The 22,913-nt window shown below is 47.1% G+C and overlaps 1 protein-coding gene and 2 long non-coding RNA genes across 3 annotated transcripts; 1 reads left to right on the top strand and 2 right to left on the bottom strand.

Annotated features, from left to right (window-relative positions):
- Nucleotides 1-7,613: 7,613 nt before the first annotated feature.
- Nucleotides 7,614-9,759, bottom strand: LOC142563505 (uncharacterized). The gene has a single exon (XM_075674053.1). The coding sequence runs from the start codon at nucleotides 9,471-9,473 to the stop codon at nucleotides 7,614-7,616; it is 1,860 nt and encodes a 619-aa protein (XP_075530168.1). The 5' UTR covers nucleotides 9,474-9,759.
- Nucleotides 9,760-16,538: 6,779 nt separating this feature from the next.
- Nucleotides 16,539-20,378, top strand: LOC142564235 (uncharacterized). The gene is made up of 3 exons (XR_012824526.1): nucleotides 16,539-16,790; nucleotides 18,077-18,189; nucleotides 20,137-20,378. It is a non-coding gene; the product is annotated as an uncharacterized LOC142564235 (long non-coding RNA).
- LOC142564236 (uncharacterized) lies at nucleotides 17,032-22,660 on the bottom strand. Its single transcript, XR_012824527.1, has 2 exons — nucleotides 22,377-22,660; nucleotides 17,032-17,238 (listed from the first exon to the last, which is right to left on the bottom strand). It is a non-coding gene; the product is annotated as an uncharacterized LOC142564236 (long non-coding RNA).
- Between the last annotated feature and the right edge of the window lie 253 nt (nucleotides 22,661-22,913).

Genomic DNA, 22,913 nt, shown 5'->3' with positions numbered 1-22,913 from the left:
GCCATCTTTTATTCCTTTCGGAACGGGGCAGCCTGCGGCTATTCCGAAGAAAGCTCAGTTTTGTTCGGCATAATAATGCATCTTTAACGCGTGCACATCTCTTTGACGCGGTGAGTTTTTGTGGTTCTGTGACGTCGCGTGACAGGCAGGTGAAGTGGGTTCAACGCGAAAACTCTTGACCAATAGCCGAGGGCTAATGGTGAAAAGGCGTCGAATCAGAAGTAACTATACTTGTTTTGTTCGGTCAAGTCATGCATAATCAGTGTGTACACGTATATCGGAGGGGGAGGTATCGCGGTTTTCGTGACGTCGCGTGACAGACAAGTGAAGTGGGGGTGGTTGAAAAAAGTTTTTGGCCAATCGTGGAGGGCTGATAGCAGAATTGGAATGGAAAAATTTGCAATAGTTTTACGTTATAGCGCCCCTGATGTGAACTGAGACGGTCAAATTGCTCCTGAATTGAGTGGGCTCCCTCACTGGAGCAGTGTAACTTAGCTAAATAAAGCCTTTTTCCTTCATTTTCTGCAACTTGACGCCGCAGTCGATGGTGGATTTCATGCCCTGAACGCTACCCTAGCCGCAACAGTACATCGCCCAACTCAAGCATGATACAGACCATGCTTCCCGAGGCGCATAACTACTCGTCAGGGCACGTGAAACGTAAATATAATGCAAGCGCATAGGCAAGCGTGTTTGTTCATTGATTCGCCCGCTTTGTCCTCTGCCGTCGTCTTCGAAGTGACTGCTGCGCGATGACGCGTTAATTTCTATTCGACTGCGTGCTGCATTTCTCTTGCTTACTGGTACCTTTGCTATACGAACAACGGCCGCATGTTCGAAGTGTGACGCAACTGAGCGATTACCTCCACGCTGAAGGTAATAAGGAGGCTGCTTGTGAAGAGTATATGTGCAATGTTGAACGCGAATGTGAAAGAAAGACTCGCTAATAAACCGATGAGTAATATGCTATGTAGGCATTCTGTGACATCGCCCACTCGCGCGTAAGAACATGTCCGTGTGACTGAATGCGAAACCATTGCGGCAAGCGCCAGGACAGCCAGGAATGAGAGAAAATTTGAGGACCGTCCTTATTACCTTAACGTCTACTCAGTATAGTGCGGTACCCGTATCTATTACTCATTTGCAAATGTGTTGCTACCGGATTCACAGGGCTTCGGTTACATTTCTCCTTTTCTCTCCGTCGATACCGACATGCGTGCATGATCGACATTGGGAAAGCACTAGCGGAGTGCAATATGCTTCTTCGGCCACTTGAACTATGTTTTCGTCGTCATAACACAGTGTAAAAAAGCTAATGGAAACATGAATAAACTGGAAAGGCTACATTCTTTTCTCTTCTTTTTTTGCTGTATACATTTCACGGAAGAAACATAAGCATGGACATGCTACGTAATGTGCAAACACGCGGTGACATCCACGTCATTCGTGTAAACGTCACATTGGCGGCATTGCGTGCCACTCATAGGACAGCTGAAAAATCATGCTGGACAAGGTCGTTGATATGTTCCGTTTTCCTTGAAGAAATTGTACACATTGATGTGATGAGCACGACTGTTTGCGTTTGACGCAGTCATGTAATACCGCTCAAAGTAGTTCCACCGACAGTCACATTTCGCTTGATAACATCCCGTCACCGCTCTTGTCGGCGACGTACCCGGTCCACCGCGTTGATCACTCTGGAAAGCTACAATGACGCTCGCCGTCATGGTATCATTGAAGGCAAGCTATTAGTTCTGCTTGCTGGACATGTCTGCGTGTGCCGCGGTTTCCTACAGCTGACACCTCTGACAGCAGAAATCTTGGCACCTAAGCTCAATCACGAATATGAAAACTGTGTCGGACGTTCGTCGGTAATATATTTGGAACAAAGTAGCGGCTCTACTATTTGCTTGACAATCCGACAGTTGTTTGGAAACTGTAACCTTACGATGGACAGCGAAAAAGACGTGACTACAGTCTACACAAAATCCAGCAATTGAAAAAGAAAAACTTCACGGTGTTGACGTGCCAGAACCAGGATCTTATTATGAGCCACGCCGAAGTGGAAGATTCTGGAAATTCGGCCCACCTGGGGTTCTTTAACGTGCACCTAAATCTAAGTATACACGGTGTTGTGCCATACTACGAGCACCACGTGGCGACCACGAGGCGACGGGTGCTGCCTTACCACATGCACCACGTGGCTGCCACGATGCGACGAGAGCACCCACTTCTCCTCGACGAATGAAGAATTCGACACGGGAGGCGAGTACAAGTAGCGCCAAGCCATCTCCGCGGCGCCCAGCCATCTCCGCGACGAATCAAAAATTCGACGCAGGCGAAGTCATCACCCTGCCACGCCTGGTTCCTGCCGACGAGCACTCGCCCAAGCCGGTTCCTGCCGACTAGGGGTCGCCGGGAGAACCGTTCCATTGTGAGAACACAGAGTCGCTTGCAGCCGCCCAGTCGGTCGGAAGCGCTCCTACTGCTACCTGTACGCTATCATCCACTATCTGTAAATATTGTACGAGGTTTTTCGTTCCTTCTTCTTCTACGGAAGGAGTCCGTATTTCGTCTTCCACCCCGAAGTAACAACACCGGGTGTTCCCGCATTTCACCCCCATCAAAATGCGGCCCCCGTGGCCGGGATCCGTTTCCGCGACGTCGAGCTTAGAAGCCCAGCAATCGAAGAGACTTAGAATGCTTTCCTGCGTGCTTTGTTTCAAACATCGAAGTTCAACCAGACCACAACTATGACAGTGACATGCATAACCGACCCTACGGACCGACATGTGCACCACCGTGCCTACTGCATTTCTCATATAGCAAGACGCCATTCGAGACCATACACTTGCAGGCGACGTCCTACATCTATCAACTAATAACTGGGTGCCACCTGCGGGTTTCGTGAAATATAACGGTGGTATACGAAGCCTTTGGTGTTGAATGCCTCCAGCTCAACAAAGTGACGAAGAAGGACGTTTATATCCTTCCACGCGTCGAGGACTGTTTCCACCATTTTCGGCACGTCTGTTTCTTTTTTTCCCCTCATCAGCACGTATCCGCAGCAACTGGTAGCTTGTAAGAAATAGTAACCGCAACCTAAAACAAAAAACGGAATCATTTCGTCTGAGAGAAAGTACAATACGAAATTATGGCGATTCCATTCGAATTATGCCCAGAGCCTAATGCTTTTGAGTGCGTGATGAACAAGTTTTTATACGAGGGCTGGAGTGGCACTAACGCCCTGTATGTTTAGCGAGACAGTGGTGTTTTCCCAACTTTTCAGCATGACCTCCCCAGTGACTACAAATGCCATGCCTAACACAAATCGAAGGGCCAGCCCGTTTTTAGGGCCCTAAAAATGCCTGCGCCAATGTGAACGTTTTGCGAACTGTTTGGTGTGGGGTCATTCAAGGCCATACCTTTAAAGCCATACTTGTTGCCGGCTTTCCAAGACCGACGAACAAAAGTGACATTCGGCAATGTTACTGTATCTCCGTACTCTACGTACGCTTCGCAACAATTTCTTTGATGAAAGCCGTACCGCGAAGCACGAAATTCTGTTGGTTTAGGTAGAGAGCCAATGGGATGCGTTCTACGAGCTCCACAAAGGTTAGCAAACGCCTTGCGTTCTGGAACACTTCGACGAATCAAGCGCTATTGCATTTCACACGGATGCCAGGAACATTGTCCTCGATGCATTACTTGTGCATTAGCAAGATAGAGCTGAGCGAGTGGTCGTGTGCCGCGAGCTGCAATCTGCCTGTGTCTAAAGGATTGAATCTCACGACAAAGAAGAATGTTTGGCGGTTGTGTGAACAATTGCAACGATATGCCCAACTTTCTACGGCCAGCCATTAGAGCTTTGGCAGAACAACGATCCTTGTGCGAGCTCGCCAAACAGAAAGGAGAGTGTGGCCGTGTTGCACGCTGCAGTCTTTGGTTGCAATAACAAGTCATGGTCGCATTTGGCGAGTGCATAGATCGACGCTGGATCCGTAGTCGACCTACTCGACGTCGGTGAAGCAGATATATTTCCCTCCGCCATCCTCGTTCCGACAAAGCCGATCGTCAGCGAAAAAATCCACAAATGCGGCCACTCATCGACTCCCTTGAAATTAGCATACTGGAAAATCCAATCAACGTTTGTTTCTACGCTACGTTCGTTTCTTCAGCGCCATTCACTCCTGCACAAACTTTCAGAAACGAACAAAGGCGCCTGCCTCATTGCAATACAACGCCGTTGCTCAGTAACGAGCTCTTGCGCACCCCTCACGACGAGCGGGAGCTCGTCGCAAGAAGTGCATGAGAGATGCGACAAACATTTGGCAGTCACATCCACGTGCGCACACGGCGTAAGTACTTCAAGCCCGCTGGCTTCTTGCATCCTTCGTTCGTTCCCTTTCAATATAGTCGCGCTTTATTCGCTGCTCTTACAACCACCCTTGCGTTGTCAGTGACAGATTGTGCTGAACAGCTTTTCGCCCGACGCTTCGAAACCTATTTGGATCGACATTGGTTCGCCTATGGCACTGCTGTACAAGTAATCACCGCCACTCTCTGCTTCCCGCAAAAACATCGCCCAACTTTCACTGCGGGTGGCGCCAAATTGGCTCGATGTGCTCAAGATCCGCGCGAGCATACGCGGATGTATGTGCGCTATCACCAATGCAAAGACGGCCACCGATACAACCTTAACGCCACTGAGACTTCACGTATCAGCCTGGTGCTAAAGCATACGGGGAGACACCTATTCGCTAGCGCGTTACATTGGGGGAGCTTTGACGTCGATATTTTGCCCTTTATCTGGCACTTCACTAGGTTAGAGACGTCACATACCAAGGCCTTGCTGAGGGGGACGCAAAGGCCGCCACTGACGTATACCCCGGCAACGAGGTGATGTTTACGGTGCCAGGTTGAAGGCACGTTATCCCCGCTGGCAGCAGCACAAGTCGCTCACCAGCTACCGGCTTTCCTTTTTGCCTCATTGTATGCCTTTGCTGGCCACCAAGACGATGCTACAAGGTAAGCGGTTAATGTCATTGTCAAGCAGCAAATACAACGCGCGTGCTCTAGTATACCGGGGACAAAACAATTTCCCGTACTGCTGCTGACTGCGACCGCACGCACTCGCATTAATTTTGGCACAGCTTGAAAAGCAACTTGCTCTGCAGAATGGCACCGAATATTGGTTTCGGCAAGCGACTAAGTCACTAAAACGGAAACAATGTAACGTCAACTGAGCCACAACAGCAAACTCCTGATGTTAGCCAAAGCAGATAAATTACTGCAAATAGCAACACGTAAGGAAAAAATAAATAGAATGAGTAAATAAATGCATAGATGAGTATATGAAAACAAACAGTGACGAACGATATAGCATAAGTAACGTTAAAACACGCATGACAATGCCCACGTGTGCACAAAGTAAAAACACGGAGTAGAAGAAGTAACAGCACTGCAAGGTTCAAATGACTATCATGTATGGCCAGACCTGCTCCGTTGAGTCGTCTCACAAGTTAGGCATGTTTATGCGCACTCGCACCACCCACAACACAACACCAGTAGCTGAACAAGAACTCTCGTCGGAGCACAGGAACTTACGCTGCAGCACTGGCCAAACGCCGCATACCTTACGAGTCTGCAGGGGGACAGAAACAATCCAGAAGACGAGCGGACTTGCTGTCTTGAGTCGTCTCACAAATTAGGCATGTTTGTGCGCACTCGCATCACCCACAACACAACACCAATAGCTGAACAAGAACTCTCGTCGGAGCACAGGAACTTACGCCGCATACCTAACGAGTCTGCAGGGGGACAGAAACAATGCAGAAGAAGAGCGCACTTAATTGCTCCCTTGAGTCGGCTCACAAATTAGGCATGTTTATGCGCACTTGCACCACCCACAACACAACACCAATAGTTGAACAAGAACTCTCGTCGGAGTACAGGAACTTACGCCGCATACCTTACCAGTCTGCAGGGGGACAGAAACAATCCAGAAGACGAGCGGACTTGCTGTCTTGAGTCGTCTCACAAGTTAGGCATGTTTATGCGCACTCGCACCACCCACAACACAACACCAGTAGCTGAACAAGAACTCTCGTCGGAGCACAGGAACTTACGCTGCAGCACTGGCCAAACGCCGCATACCTTACGAGTCTGCAGGGGGACAGAAACAATCCAGAAGACGAGCGGACTTGCTGTCTTGAGTCGTCTCACAAATTAGGCATGTTTATGCGCACTCGCACCACCCACAACACAACACCAATAGCTGAACAAGAACTCTCGTCGGAGCACAGGAACTTACGCCGCATACCTAACGAGTCTGCAGGGGGACAGAAACAATGCAGAAGAAGAGCGGACTTGCTGTCTTGAGTCGTCTCACAAATTAGGCATGTTTATGCGCACTCGCACCACCCACAACACAACACCAATAGCTGAACAAGAACTCTCGTCGGAGCACAGGAACTTACGCCGCATACCTTACGAGTCTGCAGGGGGACAGAAACAATCCAGAAGACGAGCGGACTTGCTGTCTTGAGTCGTCTCACAAATTAGGCATGTTTATGCGCACTCGCACCATCCACAACACAACACCAGTAGCTGAACAAGAACTCTCGTCGGAGCACAGGAACTTACGCCGCATACCTTACAGTCTGCAGGGGGACAGTAACAATCCAGAAGACGAGCGGACTTGCGGTCTTGAGTCGGCTCACAAGTTAGGCATGCTTATGCGCACTCGCACCATGCACAACACAACACCAGTAGCTGAACAAGAACTCTCGTCGGAGTACAGGAACTTACGCCGCATACCTTACGAGTCTGCAGGGGGACAGAAACAATCCAGAAGACGAGCGGACTTGCGGTCTTGAGTCGTCTCACAAATTAGGCATGTTTATGCGCACTCGCACCACCCACAACACAACACCAATAGCTGAACAAGAACTCTCGTCGGAGCACAGGAACTTACGCCGCATACCTTACGAGTCTGCAGGGGGACAGAAACAATCCAGAAGACGAGCGGACTTGCTGTCTTGAGTCGTCTCACAAATTAGGCATGTTTATGGGCACTCGCACCATCCATAACACAACACCAGTAGCTGAACAAGAACTCTCGTCGGAGTACAGGAACTTACGCCGCAGTACTGGCCAAACGCCGCATACCTTACACTCTGCTGGGGGACAGAAACAATCCAGAAGACGAGCTGACTTGCTGTCTTGAGTCGTCTCACAAATTAGGCATGTTTATGCGCACTCGCACCACCCACAACACCAATAGTTGAAGAACAAAGCTTCGGAGAACAGATGTCCACTGCACATTTAGCAGCACTGAAACTTCAGCACACCACGAATGTCACTGGCATGCCCCAAACATCGCTCCACGCTGTTCATACTGGTGGGCATTTATGTAATTGTAATACTGGATGCGTACAGGGACATCCCACGCGGCGTTGCCTATGTGACTTTCGCTTGCTGCAGTCATCGTGCTTGCTCACACTCGTCATAGTGCCCTTGAAGTTCTCCGCACCTGTCGAGCATATATACACTATGTAGTGTATTACGTCCTGCTCCTCCCTCGCCTCTACACCGAACTCATTTGCGTCCATCTATGTGCCAGTCGCTTGCTTTTTCAATTGCCGCTTTTGTGCCTCACAAATATACGAGGGCTCTCGTACGGGCAGGCTGCGCGGTACGCGTGGGTCAACCAGTTCTGGCACAAGGCAAAACCGGTAAAACCTACTCAAGAGCGGCAACATGTGGTCACTCCAGAAGTTGTCATCTCTTGCTATCTCCTGCACAAACAGACTTTTCTCCGTTCTCACAACGAAGAAGCAAGCTTGTCTCTCAGTTATATTGAGCTGCCCTTGGATTTGATACCAATAATCGCTTCTGGGTTTTAGTGCAATGTTGCCACTTCTGTCGATGGTCATGTAATGTAGCTTTTTTTGCTCCATTGCTTCGGCGATGGTCATGGTGCTAGCTGACTTCGGGCACTTCACTTCGACAACTTTGTCCTTTCCTACTAGGCCATCAGGGCTTGCAGCCAAGTAGCAGTGCGCAGGGTGGACAAACAAACCGCACTTTTGCACCTGGACCCCCAGATGCTCCTCCAGCTCCTGAATGGCTAGTGCTTCGTGTTGTCGGCCGAAGCGCATTGCGTCAGTATCCACAGAACTATACAAGAGCGCGCGCACGGTCTTCTCGCAGCTGGTATGCTCTCTCATTTTGCATACCCTGCCGAAAGAAGAAGCGGTCAGGCGCTTCCTTCGCTCCTGGAACCACACTGGGCTCTCGGCCTGTCCTCTCGTGTCTCGTTCGAGTTGTTCTCGTTGCGCTTGCGACAGCTCGAGAGTCTCCAGAAAGGTCTCGCATGCCGCTGCGAAGCGTTCTTCTGCCATGTCGGGTCTCTGTGCGTTCGGGCCGTAATCATGATCCGCGTTCGCATTTTTATGCGACAGCGGGTCCTCTCCGTGGGTACTCCGTGCCCTTGATCTTGCGGCGATTTTGTGACCAAGAGTTCTGGTCAGTCGCGCTTCCTTGCTCTTTACGTGGGCTTTTGTCCATCGCCCTGGGCTGCTTCTGTACATGCTCTTATGTAGCACACGGTGATAGCCTCCTCGAGCATTGAACGATACTGCCGCACCGAGGCATCTTGTGTTGTACGAACGCCTCTGGCAGAAGTTTACGCGTTTGCCTCCGACAAACTTTGCAACCACCGAGTTGAAGTGTTCCGCGGCATTGTTGTCCACGTCGTGTATCAGGCTGAACGAGTTGTCAGCCACTCGATTCATTGCTACGAGTATTTCTTCATACACGCCCGTGGACCGCAACTCGGGAACTCGGTTAAATTCGTCATTTTTTGGGCCGGAACAGAAGTAAGTCGCACAGTTCTGGTGCTCGCCGAACACGTGGCTTGGTCCGTTTCTTATGTCGGCCTCGAGTTGTCTAATTTTCTGATGCAGAGGGCCGTCCTGCGAACTGCGGTATCTTATTGCAGAGGCGACGCCACTGCGCAGCCGCACTGCTGCCTGAAGCAGGAGCACCTTTTGGGAGGATGGCAGCCTTTGCGGTCTTTTTCTCTGGGCAATGTCTCTGATGCAGCCTGAGTAGTTCCGCAGGACATGATTGCGGCATTCCACCTTCTGCACAATGTGGTGGCCATACGGTGCTGCTTCTAGTACGCACTTGTAAGTGCTAGAGTCACCGTCGGCTATCAGCCTAGTGTATTTTAGGCCGTGGATGTCCAGGCTGCGACGAAAGCCTTCGACAATTATGTCGCGCTCCATGCTCGTCGAGCTACCACGCCAATTTCGGTAGCAAGTGTGCTCCCTCGGTCCTCCAATGACCTTTGCCCTTGCGCAAAACGTGCAAAATTTATTTCGCACGCCTACGAAAAGGACCTTCTTCGTCCGGAATCCGATGATGGCAGCCTGGGCAAAAAAGGAAGGGTAGTGACTATCAACCATTTTATATTGTGTGAAAAACGAGCGATCCTTTCAATTTGCGCATCTGCGACCGGAAGTGCAGGAAATGAAAAAAAAATGTGCCTTATTATGGGTAACCGCTTGCATGAACGAGTTCTTCGGAGTACCCTCAACGGATAGGGGCGCCACCGAATATGACCATGCCAGTTTCTGGCGGCTGCAGTTACTATCGACTTACAACCCGAAAATAAAAGCAACATTTCTTCAAGATGACGTTGTGCAATAGGTGGAAACTGTGCAAGGAGAAATAAGAACAGCCTCATTCCGTTTCAATCCTCCATGGGGAGACGTGAAATTATGCACGAATTCAGGGCAGGTTACACTGATGCAACAAATGCGCATTTCCTAGATGTAATGCATTTACATCATCACTGTTTTTGTTAGACGAAAGGAAAATCTGATGCACCACGAAAAGAAGCAGCACAATAAATGGTATTTGAAATCTGTCTAGAGAAATGTCCTTTTAATAGCGATAAAGCTTTGTCATTTGAGCTACCTCGTTATGGAAATGTGCACGTTCCCTTCGTTTTTCAACATATATGCAGTTGTAGATCTTGCAAGTGAAAAGTAAACAACTTTGCGAAAATTTACGCTGTATGCGTACGCTCACCGATGCACGTTCTGCGTGGCTTGTGCTTTCACGAAAAAGCAGGTTGTGAATGACGCGCTCTGCAAGTACACGTGCTGACTAATGGTGATGACGAGCACATCCAGGTCGTTCTGCCGATGACAAGCAGCTAGTGTGCTAAGGAAAACTTAAACTATATCAACTATTCATTGATGGAGGGCATAGTGTGATCTGGAGTGAGGCGTAGTGGAAAGAACAACTCTGAGAAAATCTTGTACAGTGTGCTAAACGCAACGTTGCAATTGTCTTTCATTAACCCGACGTTACGTCGACATTTATATATTATTTTTCACTTGTTTCGCTTGTAACTTATTTCGATGTTGGTACTACGCACCCTCACCGTCACATTAACCAGCGCATAGTCAGTGCGACAATGTAAGAAACGCTTATACCAAACGCTCTTCACATTCCTGTTACAAAGGGTACACGTATTCAGTTTCACTAACAAGTACCTTTCTTTAATAAGAACAATTACATTACTATTCACACACAATTTTTCTTGTATTAAAATGGTGCAACAGTTCATTATAAGGAATTAGCTATTTCATTCACTGATCAAGTGTGTCATATGTTTGTCCACGTCATAGCACCGTATACAGTCTCAACCATTCAGTAACGGTCGCGCACAGGCACGTGTACGCCCAAAGGATGGCCCGAGCCCCCCCCCCCAACCCCACATTAAGCGGCATCCCCCCCCCCTTCCTGCCCACGCCACCACTTCTCAGACACATTCCTAGAGCGCCGACAAATCAATCTATTCGGCGGTCAAGATGTCGCTGCCTTTTACAAGGAAAGCTGTGTACGACTAACCTTCCGTAGTTTTTCCAGCGTCCGCCATCAGAAGAAATCATCATGTGGGCTGATCCTGGTGATAGTGCAGAAAGAGTACAAGCTCAATCGCACATACCCCTGTGGGCCGGGAACACGCGCCCTTCGAGATCATCCGGATGGGCCCACGTATGGAAAGTGCTTAACGCCTGCTTCACCTCCACCGCGGGTCGGCCCGGCATTGCACTATCTAGGGAATCGGCCCACGTATGGGGACTGCCTACGTCACCTCCGCCGCAGGTCGGCCCGGCCATTAGCTGTTCAGGAGGTAATGGCCCGGCTTTGTACTACCTTGGGGCCGACCCACGGCAAAGGTGTAGTACTTCGCTTTTCGTTTGAGAGCTTTCGCTGTCGTCAGCTTCCGCTGCCATTCCATATTCACATAGTGGAATGGTCGTCAATTTTTCCTTTCCTTTTGGTAGGCAGTATGCTATTGGCAACTCCTGGGCCAGTTTTCTCCTCAGTTCGGTGCCCGCGCGATTAACTCGAGATGCGTTCAGTTGCCATCACCTATTCAACGATCACGCGTATCGCTGTTGCTTCGTCAGTTCAACCTTCTTTGTTTAGACTGATCCAGGGACCAACAAAGCGATTTGGTTCGTTCTCAGCCGGTCTGTGTGCTCGTGCAACGAGTTATGGCCGGAAAAAACGCCGGTTGCCTTGAACTTTTTCTTTTCCTACAACATTTCCTCGAGTGACTGCTCGCCGCGACGCTGGCAGATCCTCAGAACCACGTAACCGCGCTATGGGTTAGTTAAGTTGGAGAATAACATAACGCGAACCAGCGTCCAATATCACAGCCTGCAATGACCGTTAAACTCATAAGCAATATGACTGTCACCCGTTACCTCGTCTGGCGTTTCCGTAATTGTGCAGCACTGTTCCTACGAAATCGCCAACTGGAAACAAGCGAGAGAGCCAAGGCAACAACCAAGCAGGAAAAAAAAAGCGAAAATGAACAAATTTACCTGTTATGTGTGAAAATATTTATGGATATGAACATCTTTTTATTGGAAAAGGAAGCTGAGAAAACGTCGCCGAAACTGGAGAATAATGCCGTCTGTTTTAAATGATGCTTCTATAGTTATTAGTCGAGCCATCTGATGTAGCCACTTCACTGCTTTGCTAGATTGGGTGCTTTATACCCTCCGGTGGCGGCCGCAGTACGTTTAGAACCTCAGCGTCCTGCGCTCTACGCGGTTTTACGGGACTCGTGACCGCGCATCGTTACCCAACTTCCCAAGTAACAACACCAGTCGGCTTTGGCACTCTAATTGGTAAAGCAGTAAATGAGGCATCCAAAAGAACTGTGGTTGATCCGGAAATATATACATTTCTCTACAATTCTTCCAGAGTTTATTAGAAAAACGCTACTAGAAATCTTTCCTTTACGCTTTCTCTTGTTCACTTGCTGTTGTCAGTGTTCTTCCGTTACTTCTTTCATGCTCGAGTGCATTTGACGTGGTTCCTTGTTTGCCAAGTAAAGGAGAAGTGTAGCTCATAGGCGTTCCTGTCAGATACACCTTAGTTCAATTGTGCTTTGCGGGTTTGCGCGTCTTTATGGCGAATGGTGGGCCTTATTAAGATTTATACTACTAAAGGTACCTCCCCCCCCCCCTCATTTACACAGAAAGGTTACACTGGGTTGCCCCCCATCCCCCGAAAAAAAATCCTGGGTACGTGTCTGGTCGTGCATATTCCAGGTTTCACTAAATTATTCCCCTCATCCTGTACATCTGTCTAGAGTGAACTCTTTCCGTACTGTAACAGTGACACCATAGTAGAACAATTCGATGAGTTGTAGCCGCGTTTAGAAGGGAGACATGTCAATTGACAAATGGTACCCGCCGTGGTGGCTTAGAGGCGGCCGTATTTCGCCGAGAGTGAAATGTACGAAAGGCCCGTGCATTGTGCGTTGGCTGTACATTAAAGAGCAGGAGTCGGTCGAAACTATGCTTCATAGTTTGTGCGTCATAGTGAGATCGAGGTCTTGTCACGCGAAAACCCCGACGTTTAGGCAATTTTAACCGCATAAAAAGTGAACAGATTAGCTGTGGCTCCTGAGTTTAGGGACACACATGATAAACGGTCCCGGTGCAAATAGGAATGTGCACACTGACAAAGTGCAGTGCATTGAGAGGATAAAATTTCCTGCTCATAGGAATCCCCTTGGCAACGCCGTTGGTGTAAAAGGCACGTGAAAATCGTAACTGACCTAAAAAGAGTGCTTTTGCGATGTCATTGCTGTCTTATTTTACGACCTAAGTCAAACATTGTGGGGAGCAAAATAAACACCAAGTGGGAGAAGTTAGCTGTCCTACATAATGGGAAACAACGGGAATAATGTACGAAGACTGATGTTACAGGGCGTGTATATACATTTTTCATACATGGACGTCACATCACTGGCAAAAGCGACATATTCATGTACAAGCTACTCTTACGACGCTATTACGCCTGCGTGTACCGGCTAACCGCATTTTCTTCCGCAGTACAAGGTACTTCTGTGCACGTCTTCCTTGTTGGCGGAACAGACAAATTTTATCCCTTTAATGAATTCCATACCTTCTTATGTCGAACGTTGCACGTGCACAGGGAATACTATAACTAAAAGGTAAAGCCTTGCGTGTAATAGAAGGACAGATCTCCCATAAAACGTCCTAATGTCTGTGCACTCAGATCCGCGGTGAAATGAATTGGTGCATGTGCTTCCAGTACTGCACTTCTCATCTTTTTCAATTCTTTGCCTAACAAATTGATGCAGGGGATTCTCATGCTTTTTTCTCTTTCATACAACAAGATTTGTCGAACAGCACGACTACGCAACATTGCTTTAATGCAGCGCAATGACGGAGTTTTTTTTGTTTGTAGTCACTATTGGGGAAGATGGAATTACTCCTAATTCGCATACGTCACCAAGTATATTGACGTTCAAGTGCTGTTCACTCGTGCGACGCGCTTTACTGTCGTCGTTCCAAGGCCGGCACGAGTGGCGTGACCTAAATTTCCCTCTTCTCGTCACAGAGAGGAACTTTCGCGACCACCACAGTTCCTTGCGCTTGCAATCGAACAAATTTTTGAATGCGTCGCCGAAAAGGTCGCATCAATTGCACGTTAAATATTGTGCATTGCGATTATATTGCAGTCAGTAACACTTAATCGAAAATATGTTAACATTGTCTGAGTTATGCGCATTACAATAACTTTGATTCTACAAAAGACTTGGAATACGAAACAAGTGCGCAATTAGACGCTGCACCGCTGAAGCCTTCAAGGAGAGTGCGAACAGCAAAAAGAAAAAAAAAAGAAAAGACGGTTTACACGCTTCTTTGGAACCGTCGTTTAATAGCCCGCCGACCTTCTGTGCGCCTGCTTCATTTTCTACTATTCTCCCACTCGATGTTCTTATATTTCACTTAACGCAGAACCTTCTAGCTCATCTTTCACCGCAAACTTGTTCAGAATATCTTACTTTCTTTCTTAGCAAATAAATTACAGTTACTCGTTGTGATGGTTCAAGCTGGGTTCAGGGCACCGACTAAATTTGCACAACATGTGGAAAGTTCGCTCGTACAGAGGTTACATTAATTATTTCTTGTATGCTTTGCGCACCTGCACACCTACATTCATGTTCTTACGAAGCCCAAATGTTCAACATGACTGCAAGTTCGTGTGGCATTATTACTATTACTATTATTACTATTATTAGCCATGGAAACATACAAACACACAAAGGAAACAAGAGTGGCGCAAGTTGACAGCTGACACCGAGAGGGCCACAACGCCTGCCTACTCTTTTGGGACGAAGCATCACTATATGTTTTCCGATCGCAAGTACTTAATACAGTTCAAGCCGGTGTAAACGGGAAATAAATAAAATAAAAATAAATTTACGGCAATGGCTACCAATGCTGCTGAATGCATACTTTCACTGAAACGTACAACCCACATTCATACTGCAGTATTACCGAACACGTTCGCTAGAACAATGTCATACAAGAAGTCTCCGCATGACGACTTGTTCGGGAGCAGTCGGGGCCCCAACCGCTCTCCTGCCCCTGATACACGCTTATACCACTTCGGGCACCACTACAAAACATATAAGCACCGCTGCATACCCTCTGCGATCACTTGTTGTGCAAATCTTAAAGAAATTACGCTACTGTGCTCTGGGCTCTGACATACATACAATTTGCGTTTAAAATGCGTAGCTATGAACACAGGGGCCTGTATTCGGCATTATATATTGAGGTATCCGATGAGTGCAATGCAAACTCACTACTCCGGATGAGGCATCGTAGTGGTTCTTGTATGACCTCTTGGACCAGGCGCCGTCAGCAACAACTGTGATCGTCGGTACCCCGTCCTCGTCCACGTCTCCACACTCGCGGGCTAGGCGTGCTTCCTCGACGCCAGCCGCTTTCATCATGTCCCATGCAGCTATCTCGATGGTGTCGGCGACTTTGTCCTGGCACTTGGAGAAAGTTGCTGATGACATCGTTGGAACATTTAGCGTGCCCAGAAGTTCGGAGAGGTTCGTGTAACCGGCGCCAATGGCCACAGCTCCCGACGTCGCTGCCGTGTTTGCGTCCATCTTAGCCGGATTTTCCTTTGGGGGCGGCTCTGTGGTGATGACGTCTTCCCTGTTGCACATTCTGCATTTGAAGGTGAACGCGCTGATCAGCCCTTGCCGGCGCTCCTTCATAAACTGCATGTCCGCAAAGGAGCAATCGAAAGGCTCGTGCCTCGACAGTGCCTGGCAAGAGGCAATGAAATGGTTGATGTCGACCAGCCGCCTCCCTTCCAGTATTTCGCCGACCTTGTCTTGTGTGTCTTCATTCGCCAACGATGCGGAGACTTGCAAAGGTGCTGACTGTGCTAGTTGCTGAGAAGTGTCATCATCCTCACGAAATAGCACTTCTGAAGCAACGCTTTCCGTTGGTGAACTTGCCATTTGCCCAGCACCAGACGTCGAGGACGTAGCGAAGGAGCGAAACTTGCGCATATTTAGAAGTATGCGCTTTCTCTTCTTACCGAACTTCTGGCTACGCTTCCGTGCCATGGCTTACTGTAGCGTGCGAGAAACTGCCGAACTCAACTTCACACAACGAAGTGACCACTTTCTCACGTACAGCAGCACTAACAACAACTGACCGCTCTTTTTCGCGTCAAGAAAGCCCGCGCTAAAGCCGTCTGCTCCGGGGATTGTTGAGAGTATGCTAGGCGCAGCTTCGTATTTCTTGTGCGTTGAAATTACATTCTTAAGTTATGCGCACGCACAAAATTAACACCAAATGAGCGTTAGCTAACTAAAGCATTTAGATAAATCCACACTGCGTCTCGGGGCCGTTACTTTGGCCCATGCTATGCACAAGGACATGTCAAACAAGCACACCCTTTGGTGTCGTCTGCTATTGCTCCGTGCCAATGTACGTAATCGACGCGCTTACTTTGGTGCCCTTTTGTTTTCTACGCTTGCACCTCAGCACATATAATTTACTATTTATGTTATCATTAAAGCGACTGAAAATCCTTTTTAAACAATCATTTCCATTGAATATATCATACGGCAAATCGGCTGAAAGTAACAACACTAAACAACGTCTTGTGTAGCAATGGCGCCGTAGTGGTGTACATCGAGTGCATGGTACACCATGCGCAACTGCAGTACCTTAAGTCGGTTATTACATTTCACGCGTTCCTGCCGTACCATGCTGGTACGGAGCAATGCGTGCGCCATTTGTCGTCATTCCGTCAGTTTCTCCTTATCTTCGTTCGAGTGAATACACCTGGTGTGACGCAAAGAACGCGCGAGGCATGAAGCGGACTGCACGTTTTCTCACGTAAGTTGCTGTTTTCATGTCGTTATGGCTATGGCTGTTATTACAGTTTATATTTTCTTGCTGCGTACCACAACCTCATGAGTTACCGCGTGCTGGGGTTTCTACCCCCAGAGCAGCGGTACGGCTACATCTCAGGTACTAACTTCATGAACCGACGGGGGAGAGAAACATGTTCCCCGTTATCGCTCAGTAAACAATAAAAATTCATGAGCCGAACATGCCACAGGAACAAGCGGTGGGATGATGATAGAAACATCTTTATTGACAGCAAAGGAGAAGTCGTGAAGGCGCTGCTAGTCACGGAGTCTGCGGCGACGGCCCACGGCCCGTGCCTCTAGGATCAGTGCCCGTCGGTACTTGCACGCGCCGTCGGGAAGGCCGCCCTCCCACTGCTCTCGGGTGCAGGACGTGAAAAGCAGCCGACCGCCATAATTGATCGTACGATTTCCTGCACGTTTGCCACAACCAAAAAAATGTTACTTATTTGGGGCGCTAATGATATACAACATCGCATGAAACGTGCCATTTGAGCCAATAACACGTTCGAGCGATATAGATGTCATGTTGCCAACAGCATGTACAAATAAATATTGCATGCAATTTCCAGTACTAGTTTTTAAATGTAGCCCGATTCGTAGGGTTGCGGGCGACGGCTTGAAGCACTTTTTAGACCTGAAAGTGCGCGGACTCGAGGAGGGTGAGCGATATATTGGGGTCGTACGGTGACTAGAAGTATGACTGTACCCATGCTTTCAGCTTTTCTTCAACGAAAGTAGCGAACAACTCTTGCGCGTACGACAGCATACTCTCAGCGACACTTCGGCACGTTTTCTATGGGCCTTTTATACGTGCTCATATGCAAGTACACTTGTGCATCCAGTGAAGAAATGAATAAATTTTTTTTTCTCAAATATTTCTTCTAACTTCAGCAGCGCTACAGTAAAACAGTGTCGCAGTCAACGTGACTACTCTATCAGGTGCATTTTAAAACAATTCTTGTCAACCATACTTCCGCAAGCGAGCTTAAATGTAAGATTACTTTGTAATACATCTACTTCTCATTGCTTCAGCCAACTTAAATTGTTTTTCGAGCTAGCTTGGTATTTTTCTTTTATGTCATTTTATTGTTTTGCTTGCTTGTGTCTGCGTACATCCTTTGTAACTTCACAACAGAAATGTGTTGGAGCCCACCAGTTTGCTTTGGTCAGTCTCATTGCTTTATTCATGTTAAGTATACACAATTGCCGTTCTTTATGCCGTCTGCTCACAACACTTCTTCTTTACAGATAACACAGCAGCCCAAAAATTACCTTATCGGTTGCTTTGGAGGTGTCACCGTGCTTGCCGTTCATATCGAAAGGTGGCCTTGGAGTGTGACACACGACACACAGGTGATTGGGTATGTTTGCTATACTCCTGCTAGGTGTCACCCATACATTAACAGCAATGTCATGTGTTCAACAATGAAAATTCATTGCAAGCTGAAGGCCACAAGCCCTTAATAAGGGTATCATGGGACAATGTTACCATGAAATAAAAGGATGGTTATAGGCACCCTCCCTCTACTGCTGTGCGAATGAATCATACCTGTACCTCTTCCTTTTTCCTTTCATGCTGCCATCCCCCTCTTCCCTGCAGGGCAGTAAAGCAAACCTCCACCCAGTCATCCTCCCTGCTTTTCTTTTTTTCTCTCTTTTTCTAATGTTATTGTTTCTCTGGAAGAGGCTTGCATCATTCTTAATAACACCCTGCTTGTGCTTCCTGGTGTACCTTGGTCATATAACACGTGTTGACCTAGCAGTGTGAGGTGTAGTCCTGATTAAAACATTTCAGATACATACACATAGTTCAACTCACACAACGCTGTTTATTGAATAATACCGTTGCAACGTGCATGGTGTCATGCATTACATGTGCCTTGATCATATCACATTAATCTGGTTATTAACCATTGCTATGACAACATAAACATGTTGTTCGGCAACCATCTCTTTGCACGTGACACATGGACAATAACATTTGCTGTAACAGTGTAAACGAGGCATCCAGAGAAATTAAATGCATGCATTAATCACGCCATACTGCTGTGTTACACAGCGTTAGGTTGTATACATCATCACTTGACGTACACCATCACAAACAATTGCTATGTTAGATTGTGTTACATTGTACAAACTGCAGTGTTGCGACATCCTTTATTTCTGGATGTTCTCAAAATGGAACGTGTTGTTTAACTCTTTCAAATAACTGCAATTTGCATGGATTTAAACACAATTTGAACCTGTACTTGCAAACTAACACAGCATGTTGATGTCCATGCGCATCTTTATGTGTGTTTCTGCACATCGTTACTTGGAACACAGTATGGGAACATTTACTTTATTCTCTGCATCACTTTGTCCTATGGCTGCACCATACCACATCCATCTTCACATTTACAGCCTCACTGCCACAAGCCATAGCAGCTGATGGTGACAAGGCATCCGTTACAGTTCGTAAGATCAACAGACATTTAGAAGAGGCTGTAGCATCACTTTGTGCTCACACTGCCACAAGCACAACCGTGCTGTGTAAGTGTGTGGAGATAGAAACCCGTTGCAGTTGTGCTTGTGCTCTTCGTCTGTCTAATTTTCTATCTCCTCACTTACATGCCCTGTTGGCTACTGTGGGTTATCAAACAGGATTTTACTTACTGTTTAACTTCACCTGTAATTCCCTTTCTTCTGTCTCTTTTTAACTGCACTTGGCTGGTCGTGAAATGTACATTTATTGTTCAGTAGGACTCTGGTGAGAGTTAGTTCATGATTTTGTTTCTTCCTGTTCCTTGTCTTTCTTCTCTTTTTCTTTGCACTGCTCAAAGTTTGCTTCAAAAGCATTCATTGTCTTTTTCCTGGGTACAATTTGCTACAGATTGTCTTTTGTTACATTAATGTTTGCCCCTAAGAAAACATATGCTCCCACATGCCACTCTAAACATCTCGTGGTCCTGTACATTCATTTCACCTTTTGGACATTGCACCACACACAAGATGCAGGGACACAGGCACACAACTGTCACACTGTGTGTTTTGTGTGCCCTAAAATGTTACACTGGCATACCGACATGCCCAAACTTGCATTCTTTCTTTTCGCTGAATCTGTACAGAAATGCAGAAATTGATGATGGCAAGCTTGGAGAAACATAGGTTAGATATTGTGCGCGACAGTCCAGTGCCATACACGCTCCTTTTGGATGCCTGCTACATGTGCTGTGTACAGAAATAAAAATATCCTGACTCTTGTACATGCACACTACTGACCGCTGTATATGCAATACCTGTATTGTTTACATCATTTCCTTTTCCAGGTTATTTCCACGTGCCAAATGATATCTTCTACTATGACTATTCAAGCCATTTGCAGCATGAATAACGCCTACTTGATTACCTTGCAATGACACACACCACCATGACCGTTGGGAAGACTGTCCATTGCCTGTCGCTGGTGCACGAGGCTACATCTTCACCTGTTGGTACTCGCTAATTGTGTTGCAGCTTGTCTTTTGGCTCATCACCACTACGAATAAAAGCTCTGTTTTAAAATCAATAACGCTGCAACTTCTGAATAGCTCGACCTAATTCTCACAGCATACTGACCCCACACGACATCTAAACATTGCGAATGCTAATCCTGTATGGTTTGTTTTTGTCGAATTATTGACATCCTACATAAAATAGCATACTTCGAGTATACACACGCCTATGCATTTCATATCTCAAATCGGTGACATCCGTAGTATGTCTCTTACTATGATATTACTTTTTACCCTTACTTCAGGTACACATTTTTTCCCATGCCATGTATGCTCACACGGCTGTGTTCAAAGTCAGGTTTCTTCATGCGCTTGCTCGTAGCACAATAGTTTTATGGCACCCACGTTTGTTTGCTGCGACATGCCATAGCCTCATTGGGGTGTCCCTCTCCATGGTAACCTTTACAAGCACATCAGGCACTCGGCACATTTCAAATGGGGTGAGCAAGACAAGAAATGGTGCATTTTTCAATCCGCACTGGCTACAAATTTTCTGCAGTCATGCATAGTGCATTGCAGGGCTTCGTAACCCTACTACTGCGAGACTCTACAAAGCAGGTGTGATACTAACACATAGTGCGGTTTCTACCTCGCTGCATCTTCCAGCTGTCTGATTATCCTGCATTTGTGCACTGTTGCTCTTCGACTCCTCCCTTCAAAATGTATCTCTTGCCAAGGCACCTCTGCTTTGTAGTTGCTACATATTCAATGAAAGCCTATATTCATTTGGAAAGGATTGCCTCTCGAGAAGGACACACGAAACACTTGGCAGGACATTAGCAGCAAAAAAAGTGACACTTAACCGCCATGCTAAACTAGCACACGAGTGTTAGCTGGCACCTTATTGAAATTACTAGATTCCCTTTTGCACAGTTACCCCGATATGCAAGGAAAGCTCCCTATATCCTGAGACCTACACATGCAGCAATTTGTTTGACCTTGCAGTTTTAAAGAATGTATGAGGCGTGCTTGGACACGCTGCCTTCAGAGAAATTCGTTTAGCACTTTGGCCTCTGCTCTCGTCAGCGTGATCAAATACTCAACATGCAGCCAAAACAAGCAAACAAAAATTATATGAAAAAAAAAAATTGAAACAAACTTGCAAATGATCACACACCACTCGACGCCTTCTTCAGCTAGCCGAGCAGGTAAGGCTGTAAAATTAGTCACGTACGCGCTAGCGCAGGTACATAAAACCTCGATGTGTAATAATCTACACGCAAGCAAATGCCATTAGTAATGCGGAAAGCTTCTTTATTACGCCTACGCAGGTTAAATGCACTATTGCGCTCAATACGAGTTGCGATACGGCATACACTAGTAAATTATTCTAACAAAAAAAAGTGCAACTTCCCTTGTAAACACGGTGCGTACAGTGCCGTTGTCATATAACACTATTATCATCGCTCTTCAGTTTTTATTTGTGTGTGTGTTCGTGTGCGCGCGCGCGTTGGCGCAGCCACGCGCCGTGCCTGCGCCCTCATAGAAAAAGAAAAGAAACAAAAAACAGACGCTCGCGTTGCGACTCGCAGTGAGCGCGACAATATGTGGCAAAATGTGTACGCAGCTGCACCCATTGCATATTTAGGCAAAGTCACTTGAGGAATAAAAGTACTCCGAACGCGCGCAGGCAGCTTCTTATTGCAAATCACCCTTACATATTCCGTGCGGCAGCGTTCACACTAGTGTACCTCTAAGTTTCTAAAGCTTGCAGAAATCGAAACAAATCAAGCTATAACAGTTGCAAAAACACACTGCGCAGAATGTTGAACAACGCGGGTTTCTCACGGGCAGTTCTTTAGTTATGCTTACATACAACTGTGCGGTGGTGAGTGCTCAGTATTTCGTGCAAGAGCACCTTACCTGAGTGCGCCAATATTATTTCCCTATCGACAGAATAACTGCACACGCCACAGCTTTTTCATGGACTCGCAAGTTTCAGCCACATCGAAATTATGCGGATCATTTAGTTTAGAGACATCACGAAACGCAAGCAATTTCTTCATCCTTCTCACATTCCATTTTTGCTCGCCAGCGGTTTCAATCAGACCACGAGCTCCCGACTCAGGACGTCGTTCACATGGCCTTCCCATGTGCTTTCGATCCGGCATACCGGCTGCTGTCACATATATTACGCTACCTGCTGGTGCGTACAATGCTCTAGCGCTCCTAAATGAACACTGCACAACCTCGACACTGCCACTCGCGTACACAAATGTCATGGCGAAATCCTACAGGTACGACACCGCAACACAAAACACGTGTTTTCTTGCCTGGACAATGCTATTTCCCAGACGGCAAAAAGTAGTCCTCACGAAAACAACACAAAAAGTGTACCGTTCCGCGTGTACAGCTTCCGAGATTCCCGTTGTTAAACGATAGGCGGAAATTTTGACAGCAATTTCAAAGGCCATACAATACGAAGAATAGTTTTAGTTTATTCTGTGAGGTGGCAGCACATGATAGAGTGTCTTTGAGGCCTTCGTTTGTTTGTTGCTACATGCTTTAGGAAAATTAGTTTTACCAATCACATGCATCACGTATGATGCCAC

The sequence above is a fragment of the Dermacentor variabilis genome, chromosome 11, assembly GCF_050947875.1.
Source record: "Dermacentor variabilis isolate Ectoservices chromosome 11, ASM5094787v1, whole genome shotgun sequence".
Lineage (NCBI taxonomy): Eukaryota > Metazoa > Arthropoda > Arachnida > Ixodida > Ixodidae > Dermacentor > Dermacentor variabilis.
The sequence above is the reverse complement of the archived record's forward strand: the minus strand, read 5'-3'. Positions and strand labels throughout refer to the sequence as shown.